This window comes from Centroberyx gerrardi, chromosome 22 (assembly GCF_048128805.1).
Source record: "Centroberyx gerrardi isolate f3 chromosome 22, fCenGer3.hap1.cur.20231027, whole genome shotgun sequence".
In the NCBI taxonomy this organism is placed as follows: Eukaryota; Metazoa; Chordata; class Actinopteri; order Beryciformes; family Berycidae; genus Centroberyx; species Centroberyx gerrardi.
In genome coordinates this window covers 1,201,072-1,212,420 of record NC_136018.1, presented here as the reverse complement: position 1 = coordinate 1,212,420, position 11,349 = coordinate 1,201,072, and the positions used below count along the sequence as shown (strand labels likewise).

The following is an 11,349-nucleotide window of genomic DNA, read 5'->3' as shown; positions in this document are numbered from 1 at the left end:
AGTAATGACAAGTCAAGCGTTATAACAAGTAATAGTAGTGGCATGGCTTCAAATTGACATATGATGTATTTTCTAGAACACAGCCAATCCAAACACTATTAGTTAAGGTCGGTTGAGCTTTAAGGAGCCACTTACCCACCGATCTGTATCCCAACACGGCGATTTTCCGGGATTTGGGCTGCGGCATGGTCTTATTCCTGGTAACTAAAGGAGCGGAGCGCGCAGCATCAAAGCCCCTGCATCACTCCCAGAGCCCCGTCCTCATTACATCATTAATGAGCACTCAACGGTGGTTGGACAGTTACACGAAAAGGGGCGGGCCTTCTTTGTGAGCGCGCGTTTCGATTGGATACCACGCTCTCCCCTTGTTCTCGAAGGTCCCGTTCATTGGACAAATCAGATTAGTGGATGATTCAGCGACAGAGCGCTTCAGCCAATGGGAGAGCACTCTGAGCGGCAGTGGGCGGGACCAGCGGTGTAAACAGCGGCTCTGCCTTCATATTTGATTGAATCTGAATAACCAAGCAGCGAAGCTAAGCTAGTTAACTGTTCCCTAACTTCCTCTGTTCTGTACTTTGAACCTCCGTCTCTGTTTAAATGGCTGGCGTCGCCTTGAGCTGTTTCGCTCCGTGGCGTTTCGTCAGATTAGCGAGGTAAGAAAAGCAGACTTGCTAACGGTAACGCAGTGTTAGTTATGAGGTGCTGGCACACTAACGCTAACAGGACCGAGGTCAAACTGAGTTAGTTAGAGAACTCACAGCTAATGTTTGCGAATTAGCCACAAGCTAGTTTGGGTCGGTTATCGACGGACAGTCACTGTTGCATCTCACTGGAGTTAGCTTTTCCCTAATTCTCCCGTTTACTTTAGCTAACCAGCCAGCTATGCTAACACTGACAGCTGCAGCGGCTATGCTCTGTGCCAAATGAATGAATGTAAGCTAAGCTAGCAAGCAAGGCAACGTTAACTAACATCGGATCCGTCAAGCTACAGGTCGTTAGTCTCAGGCCAAGCTGCAGACCCTGACTCCTCACAACTGAGCTCACCTAGATTTTATTTGTCTAGACTCTCCTGTAATAACCAGAGACAGTGTTAGCTTGGTGCAGCAGCTAGCTGAGCTGTGACCTTTGCTCCAGATTCCCTGTGGCAGGTCAGCTCTGACCACCTGCAGCCCAGACTAACCCCTAACTGACCTGAACAGGCCTGATGGAGGCTGATGCACCAAAACACACTGATTATGACTGAATTAAACTGCTGTGTTATTGTATAGTATTGTTCCTCCTGTGGTTGAACAGCGCTGTTGCTGCAGGGTTTATGACTTGATACAAATAGAGGTAAACAGTAACTGGAGGAAAGGTTACAGTGTGTATGGATGAGGGGGGGAGGGGCAGATGATCAGACAGCCGGGGTGAGGGGTGAGGGGTGAGGGGGGGTGGGGGGAGTAAATGAACAGTGTCACCCCACCAGATACTTTACCTGCCACTTTTTACAGATGATCCTCCAAGGTTTGGATCTTCTTCTCTTCTGTTAAATCAGATTTGTCTGGTTTGACTGGTGAAAGCTGGAGTATGGAGTATTTTACAGCCTCTGTAGCAGGTGGAGGGAAAAGTTAGTTTCCTGATAAATAGTTGCGTTCTCTGTGCCTCACTACCAGTAATAACAATATGTGATTCTTAGTTGATTCAATTAGGGAAAGTCTCTTTTCTGTTGCCCCAGAGGTCAGGGTCTGGAGCTGGAAGGGGTTCACTGTGTTGTCCTAGTTCATATCAGGGATGGGACGATCTGCTTATCTCACGATTCAGGTTCAATATGAGGATCAGGATTCAATACAACCAGGATCCGATGTGATCAATAAAAGTTCAGTGACAACAAAGTCTGACTGTGCAGAATTCTGTTTATTTCTGAGACACAAATCTTTCCAGCGATGCCATTGGCTGCTAGAATGTAAACAACAATTTAAAAATGTCATTACAAAGTGACAATAATATAATTTGGATGGAGAGCTTGTGAAACTGTGATGGTCAAGAGTCTCATTAGTGATTACTACAGCAGAATAACATGGAGCTGATATCACCATTCATGTTCCTGACAGCAGAATAACATGGAGCTGATATCACCATTCATGTTCCTGACAGCAGAATAACATGGAGCTGATATCACCATTCATGTTCCTGACAGCAGAATAACATGGAGCTGATATCACCATTCATGTTCCTGACAGCAGAATAACATGGAGCTGATATCACCATTCATGTTGTATTGCCATCCCTGGTTTATTTCTCTGAATGAATGGAAACATTCATCAGGACTGTGAGGAAAAAGTTGACTTGTGATGATTTCAACTTGGACAGACATTTCCTTCACTGTCGTTCTCCCTCCTTTTCTTTTCTCCCTCCCTCCTTCCTTCCTCACTTCCTCCTCCTCCTCCTCCTCCCTCTCTCCTCCCTCTCTCTCTCCTCCTCCTCCAGGTCAGTCAAACTCTCTTCCATTCCCAGTCTGAAGTTTCACACCACCGCCTCACCAATGATGGGTAAGTATTCGCATTAGATGCTGTCTCTAAATAAAGATGATTAGTTATCAGTTATCAATGATCGTTTTAGTCAGTTATCAAGTAAAAATACCAAACATACCAAACAAGATTTGCTACTTTTCTGTTTCATCTCATCATTAATTGAATTCTTTGGCTACTTGTTTGGCTGGAAGGCATCTGAAGAATCACTTTGGGCTCTGGGAAATGATGATGAGCATTTGTAATTATTTTTGACATTTTATAGACTAAATGATTAATCAATTAATAAAAAAAAATACAGATGAAATGATATGAAAAGAATCATGAGTTGAATTGTATTATATCAAGCAGAGATAAAGTGGAGCAAAAGAGACACTTATTTATATGAAAATGCCACAGAATATTACTAGGCTGATAATAATAGCGTAAGAATACGCATTTATTATTATTATTGTTATTATTATTATTTGCATTTTTGCACTGTCTCCATAGTCTCTATATTATGTACATTACCTCTATTGTTTTATCTTAGTACCTCTTCTTTTTTATTATCTTATTGTACTTCCTGTACTTGTTTTCCTTGGTCCTGTCTGCCAGTTGCTGCTGTGGCTCCTGAATTTCCCCAAGGGGATTAATAAAGTGCTATTTTATCTTATCTTATCTAATAGGCCCATAGCCTATTCATAGTATTCTGTTCCATCAGCACACGGCCATCTTGGCTGGAAAATAACAGGTGATTGGAATAAATCAACAGGTGATTATAATCAAACGACAGCCAACGAGCTGTGTGTATGGTAAAGCACCTTATTGGTAGGAAATGCATGTGACATCATGGGAATACTATGAATTGATGTAAACATTATTGATCACTGGTAATTCATGATAATCATTGTGTGTGTGTGTGTGTGTAGGTGCCTCAGTGGAGCAGTTTAACCAGGCTAAAGACCGGCTGGGCTCGCTGAAGAACGACCCGGGCAACCAGGTCAAACTGCAGATCTACGCTCTGTTCAAACAGGTAGACCGTCTGCTTACTGAAGGACTGCAGCTGTGTCTCTGAGTCCAGTCTGTCACTCACACTGCCACACAGTTTTAATTCAACCAGCATGCTTCATTGATATGACACGTGACTCCCCCAGGCCACCCAGGGTCCCTGTAACACTCCTAAACCAGGGATGCTGGACTTTGTCAACAAGGCCAAGTGGGACGCTTGGAACTCTCTGGGCTCCATAACACAGGTCAGTCAACACACTTTATTTACACACCGCTTGTGATAATTCAGTATCAGCGTTTCTGGTCTGTCAGTGAATCAAATGGTGATGATGTGAGATTCTGGGAAATCATGACACACAATTCTGCTGTCTGATCTGATGAGAACAAACACATTATATTTAAAAACTCTGACAAAATGAGGAATGAAACTCTTTAAGAAATGTTGTTTGAAAATGTCAGTTTTGTTTGACATCACGCCTAACATTACCACCGTGAGCCATATCATGATGTATACTGATGTCGAAAATAAGCCTTATGATTATCATGATATTGATTTCAACCATGTGGCCCAGCTCTATTTTACACCAAACATCTAACAGGAAGAGGTGATTTATGGTGGAAGGAGAAATCCACCCTAAAACACTCACACAGTCATTTTCCTGTATCTATGTTAAACATCTAGAATTATGATTAACGGTAGATGTTTAATGCTGGCACAAAATCAAAACCCTCAGTTTTCTTTTAATCACCTCAGTCAGATCATTCAGTCTGATTGGATTTCCCGTCGTCTTGAGGTCAGACGACTCAAAACTCAGAAAACCACTGAATGAAAACATTGGAAATTTGGAAAAGTTTCTTCAGGTCTTGAGTCTCAAAATGTCTTCAATGATATTATGTAAACTGTTGTAAAAGTTAAATGTAGTATTTCAAGCTTCAAATTCAGTTTTACAGGGTTTAAACATTTTTTGCACTTTTTTTGGGTTAGAAATCAGCTCTCTAATGTGTAAAGTCTGTAAGCTGTAAAGTTGTTTTCATTTCAGTTTATTTCATTTGCGAAATTAGTCTTAACTTTGATTCTGACTAGCTTTAAGAATTGTTAAAGTTAACTCTGAAACTTACAGTCGTCCTAGATTAACAATCTTAGTGAGTTTTAGTGAAATTCCCCTTTTAAGGAACATTGAACCACCCACTCTTTAAATTAAACAAACAAATAAATAAATATGAATGAATGAAACGAGGCATTAAATTCTGTCTCTCTGCCTTTCCTGCCATCAGGACGACGCCAGGCAGCAGTACTGTGACCTGATTGGTTCCCTGGTGGCGGAGGAGGGAGGCTCCGCCCAGGTGGCCGCGCAGCCCGCCGGGAGCGGCCCGACGTACGAGACGCTACTGGTCACCACCGAGGATGACATCACCACCATCAAACTGAACCGGCCCACCAAGAAGAACGCCATCACCACACAGGTGACCGACCCGCCCGGTCCTGCCCGGTCCTGACCAATCAGACGGCTGCACTGAAGCTAACTGTATTATTTCCGGGTCCGCAATTTCCTCCTAATTTCCTAGAAAGGAACTGTTCATTTCTTCGGAAGTTTCCTGGAAAGAAGCATGACATGATGTAGCAGTTATATAGGAAATTAGAAATGAACTAAAATTAAGAATTCAACAAATAACTATATTATATAATTATATGAATAATGACTTCTGATAATTGACCTTTCCAGTAAATAGTTTATAGTTTTGCAGTTCTTTCCAGGAAACTTCAAGAAATTAACAGTTCCCTTCTAGGAAATTATTAGGAAATAAAGCATTACCAATATATTTTACTAGATAACATTTTATGTTCCTATTACTTCTGTTGACTATATAACCCCCCCCCCCCCCCCCCCCTCCCAGATGTACAATGAGATCATCACAGCTCTGGAGCAGGCAGCTACAGATGGCTCAGTCATCACCGTCTTTACTGGTACACACACACACACACACACACACATACACACACACACACACACACACACACACACACACACACACACACACACAGTTGATTAGTGAGTTAATCAGTCAATTGGTTAGTGAATTAGTCAGCAGGTCAGTCAGTTGGTTAGTCAGATATTTAATCACTTTTCCATTGACATGTTTTCATATTTTCTGAGACATTTTAAGTGGGATTCTTTGGAAACATCTCTTCTTATTTCTTTACACACACACACACACACACACACACACACACACACACACACTCACTGTCACACTAGGTGCTGGAGACTTCTACTGCAGTGGAAACGACCTGACCAACTTCACCAAGATCCCAGAGGGAGGGGTCGAGCAGATGGCCAAGAGCGGTGGAGATCTACTCAGGTAATCATCACTGATTGGATGGTCAGTTGGCTGATTGATTGACCGACCAATCACCTGCACTCAAAACAGTGTAAGGATAAGATTGGATAAGATGGTGTCAGATTTTGGAATGAACCTTTTTGATAAGACCTACAGAGTGAGTATGGCTGTTCCTCTGCAGGACCTATGTGAAGGCCTATATAGATTTCCCCAAGCCGCTGGTTGCCGTGGTGAACGGACCGGCTGTAGGAATACCAGTCACAGTGTTGGGACTGTTCGACCTGGTCTACGCTACAGAGAGGGTACACACACACACACACACACACACACACACACAGCTAAAACAGTTTGCAACAAGAATAACTACATGACCTCATCATTCATCCACTAACTTTGTTGTTATATTTCTTTCTTTCTCTCTCTCTCTCTCTCCTTATTACTTGCTTTTTAACCCCCTTTTTCTTCCTTGTTTTCTGTTTTTTTTTTGTAAAATGGCTTTTTCTTTTGTTTTCTTTATGTACAAACATTTTTTGATGTGACTGTAATAAAGTCCTTTTAAAATTCAGTTCTCACTCTCTCTCTCTCTCTCTCTCTCTCTCTCTCTCCCTCTCTCTCTCTCTCTCTCTCTCTCTCTCTCTCTCTCTCTAGGCGACCTTCCATACTCCGTTCAGCATGTTGGGTCAGAGTCCTGAAGGCTGCTCTTCCTTCACCTTCCCCAGGATAATGGGCCCTGCTAAGGTACAGACAGACACACACACACACACACACACACACACACACACACACACACACACAGCAGCCCAGGCTTTGATGTCCGTTCTGATGGTAAAACCATTCTGTGACAAAAAATAAATCAAAACTGAAACCATGAAACTTTCATATTTCTTCCGATGTCTCCATCTCTTCTCTCTCTCTCTCTTTCTCTCTTCTCTCTCTCTCTCTCTCTCTCTCTCTCTCTCTCTCTCTCTCTCTCTCTCTCTCTCTCTCTTCTCTTCTCTCTCTCTCTCTCTCTCTCTCTCTCTCTCTCTCTCTCTCTCTCTCTCTCTCTCTCTCTCTCTCTCTCTCAGGCCAGTGAGATGCTGTTGTTCAATAAGAAGCTGACGGCGGTTCAGGCGTGTGAACAGGGTTTGGTCACGGAGGTTTTCCCTGACAGCAGCTTCCAGTCGGAGGTTTGGACCAGACTGAAGGCCTACGCCAAGCTGCCGCGCAACGTGAGCACACACACACACACACACACACACACACACACACACACACACACACAGGGCCTGGAAAACCCTGGAAAGTTTGTGGATTTGAGGAAAATAAAATAAGGCCTTGGAATTTAACCAAACAAGACCTTTAAAGCTCCACATCATGTAAAGCAGGACTCCCTCTCCTCTGTGAGGATAAAGGAGTTGGATGTGTATCTAAACATGGTGAAAGTATCAAAACTAAATCCACACAATCCATATTAGAAAAGCGAGCCTCTAAACGAGCCGTTTGGACTTCCGTAACTTTGCGGCGTCACAAAGGTTCGCTCATTATCATTTCTGTAAGAAATAATAGACTAACAAAGTATTTTTTTCAAAGCGGTCGAGCGGTCGTCATCGTTTATTACCGGAGAGTTTTCCCTACCTGTAGCCGCCGGGCCGCGGCGTCTCACGTTTCGCTCTCGAAACGGTTAGCCGATCGGAACGGAGGGTCGTGAATATTAATGAGCCTTAAAGACACGGAGACAGAAACGGCCTGTTCTTGGTAAGGCTCAGAGAGATGCTGGAAAATGAACGTGGAGAAATGGATTGAGAGTGTTTTTGGTTCATGACACCACACACACAGCTTTGAATGGACAGAAAGACACAAAATAAAACTCTGGACAGTGGAGGAGATGGGACTTTAATGTTGTTGAATTTGATGTCCATGTGAGTGGAAACCTGCTGACAGAATATGCTGCGTTCACATCATGTCAGATTTATCCAAAATATAAATTGGTGGATATATTATCAAAAATACGAGCTCCTGAATGGGAAAACCGTTCTTGTCTGCCTCCCAGTGGTGATTACCAGCAGGACAGGTGTTTCAACACAGGCAGGCACATGGCACCGGATCCACCGATTTTATCAGCTGTCCGACACAATAAAAATCCAAATTATCAGTAATATTCACAGTAGTAGAGTCAACTCTACTTGTGAAAAGTGAGTCATGTCTGCTGCAGTTTGTTTGTGGTTGATTTTAAACATAATGAATAAAAATGATTTTGGGTGTGGACGTTCCAGTGAGTTAAACACATGAACAACTAAATGTCGTCCTGTTCTGTTGCTTCTTCTGACCTGAAAGCTCACATGAGGTTAGATGAAATGTTTTATGATCAGCAGAGAACAGGATATAGATCAGGGGTCGGCAACAGGCAGCCCGCGGGCCATGACTGGCCCGCCAGCAATTTAATTATTTTACATTTAACAGTCTTGGGCCAACTTTGAGAGTCCCCAATATAATGTCCAAATAAAGAATTTACCCCCACTTAAAAAATGCTCACGTTAGGCTGTTTAATTTATGATGAGGCTGGATGGCGGCGCGGCCGTGTGGTGCTGAAACGGTTAGTACAATAAATAACTGGACAGCGCCACCTGGTGCGGAAAATTAAATGATTTTATGATAATAACAATAATGACATTGTCTTCATGAAATAAGAACGCAATTCAATAGTTTGATCCAACTTATATTTCAGCAAAACAGAAGCACGAGGACTAAATGCAAATAGCCACAAAACTAAAATATCTGCTTTTCTAGGTCTATATTACTTACAAAACCACATTATGCTTTGCAGTCTGTATTTTTAGCAAATGTTATTAAAGGAGGAGAAAAATAAATGACAAAAATAAATTCACCCGTTGCTTCTAGTTATGTTCTGCCCCGCCATCTAATAACCTAGAAAAAATTGTCCCGAGGCCAAATTTACTTGCCGACCCCTGATATAGATAATAATAAGATAATAATTAAACAAGTAATTACAACAATTGGACATATTGAGAATGACACAACAAATAGATAAAGATACAGCATCTTCTTTGACCGTCAAATTGTTTATGCTAGCTGTGTCTGCTAGCTAACATTAGCATTAGGTGACATTAGCTGGTTAAAACTCCTGCTGTTAAAACCAGCTAATTGCAAGAGAAATAGTTAGATCTAGTTGGTTTGGAGATAAATAATGTTAACAACATGAAGTAGATGATGCTAACATTAGCTAACATTATGGACCTAGCTGGTTTGAAGATAACGTTAACAACATGAAGTAGATGATGCTAACATTAGCTAACACTGTAGACTTAGTTTGGAGATAAATCTAACGTAGCCGACTGCTAACATTAGGGAACATTCCGGATCAACATCATGAAGGTTAAATCCTTAAATCCGGTTGCTGTAGTTTTTGATTTAGACTTTCTGCAGCTCTGCTCATCGCTCAGCAATGTCAAAGAATCATTTTGGTGAATATTTTAGTTTTTTTTGTCCAAACACAAGTTAAGTTTGCGTCTGTTTTCAAATGCTGACATCAACTCATCAAGATGGCGCTCAGTTTGAACCTGACCCATGTCTCTTTTGTTTGTTCATTGTTTTCTTTAAGTACATTCATTTTTTGATGTGACTGCAATAAAGTCCTTTTTCTCCAATTTTCTCTCTCTCTCCATCTCTCTCTCTCTCTGTCTCTCTCTCTCTCTCTCTCCAGTCTCTGGCTCTGTCTAAACAGCTGATCCGCTCGGCAGACAAGGAGCGTCTGCATGCGGTGAACGACACGGAGGTGGAGCGGCTGGTGGAGCGCTGGCAGTCCGACGAGTGCATGAACGCCATCCTGAGCTTCTTCCAGGGCAAGTCCAAACTCTGAGAGAGAGGGAGAGAGAGAGAGGGAGGGAGGGAGAGAGAGAGGGAGAGAGAGGGAGGGGGAGGGAGAGCGAGCGAGGCCGACATGAACTTCTTCCAGGCTGTGAAAGAGAGAGGGAGAGAGCAACAGTTCTGAATAAAAATAACGTAATAAAAAGTGTCGTACACGTAGAAGTAATTTTGCCTTTCACATCACAAAGCATCAGATGCAGTGAAAACCTAACTCTCACTTCACTGCAGCCTTTTCTCTAAGAGCGTTTTGAGTGTCGTCCGTCTCACTCCCAACACACACTAACTTTTAACAGTTTTCACAGCGTGACTGGAAGGAGACGGTACGAAGAGTTTGACTCCAAAGTGAGAATCCACTAGTCTGATCTCACAACGATCGAGCCAATCAGAGCCTTTGTGGGCGGGACTTCAGTTTGAAGCATTGGTCTGAATGTCAGGCTAGACATCGAGGGGGAAAAGTGACACCAGCTCTGACAAAATGATAGAAAACAAAATTCAAATGAATCATCATGGTACTTATTAATGACAGTAAGTCACTTAAATCCTTGGCTGACAAGATGATAACAGACTGGATCCTCTTTAGATTTTACAGTTATTAAATGATGAACTTCAGCTAATGATTTTTATTTTGCCAGAATGGTTGAAATTAAGTTTTCATTTCTTCTTTTTTGAAGCATTTCAATCCAAACATTGAAGACATATGAAAGTCAATCTCTGTACTGATCATTTAAATTTTGAGCCATCACACAGACCTTTTCCTACCTGTAATCACATTTATTTTTGAAATACTGAGCGATGAGTATCAGGTAACATTTTCTTCAAATCAGACATAGCATTTTGGAAAGAAACTCATGTAGTTCCTGTGAATGCAGGTGTTGTGATCAGTGTGAACAGACAGTGCAGAATGTGCTGTACATGACATGAAGTGAGTACTGAGTCAAGTCTGCTGGTTGTATCTGAACTAACTGGTCAGCTAACTTTGTGCCTTAAACACTAACTGATGTGTTCAGATGTTGAAGAGTGTCCAGATGTTTGTTGTGCAAACCTCAACACAGCAAACCGTTTTTATTCAGTGATTTTGTTTCTCTAGGACTCTCTCTGCCGTCCATCAAACCAATGTAACATAATGCAGTGATAATAAATATTGTAATAAACTGGGATTTTGAAAGATAATTTTTCTGTCTGGTGGCTCTGAATGTGTTATGGATTTGGGAACCGATGGAATAGAATAAAAATAAATGCTGTTTATTGTGATGCACCCTTCATGTTGAAGTTGGATGTGGAGGTGTTTGCGTGTAGCTTCACAGCTGATCCACTAGGTGGCGCTCCACACCTGGAAATAGATCTAATCCAGGGGAGACTGGGGCAGACCAGGATGTGAGAAGTTCAAATTTCACCAGAGCAAATCGTCAGTTTTCTTCATGATTTCCAAACCTTCAATTTTCTCTTAGCTTTCCCCGTCAGATCCAGCAGATCTGACCAGGAACCACAGCTCTGCTTCATCACTTTAACCTGTAAACTGAACCACAGCGTGCTTCACAGTCTGTTAGTCTGTCATCACATGTGGGGAACTGTCACATCATCATCATCATCATCATCATCATCATCATCATCACAGCAGCCCTTCTCCTCAGTTCAGAGTTTACAT

At 42.1% G+C, this 11,349-nt stretch overlaps 1 protein-coding gene across 1 annotated transcript; it reads left to right on the top strand.

Annotated features, from left to right (window-relative positions):
• Window positions 1-521: 521 nt before the first annotated feature.
• On the top strand, window positions 522-9,912 carry eci2 (enoyl-CoA delta isomerase 2). The gene is made up of 11 exons (XM_071898707.2): window positions 522-653; window positions 2,467-2,528; window positions 3,419-3,522; window positions 3,644-3,742; window positions 4,773-4,961; window positions 5,394-5,463; window positions 5,756-5,858; window positions 6,019-6,139; window positions 6,486-6,575; window positions 6,905-7,048; window positions 9,541-9,912. The coding sequence occupies exons 1-11, from the start codon at window positions 598-600 to the stop codon at window positions 9,694-9,696; spliced, it is 1,194 nt and encodes a 397-aa protein (XP_071754808.2). The 5' UTR covers window positions 522-597; the 3' UTR covers window positions 9,697-9,912.
• The last annotated feature ends 1,437 nt before the right edge of the window (window positions 9,913-11,349 follow it).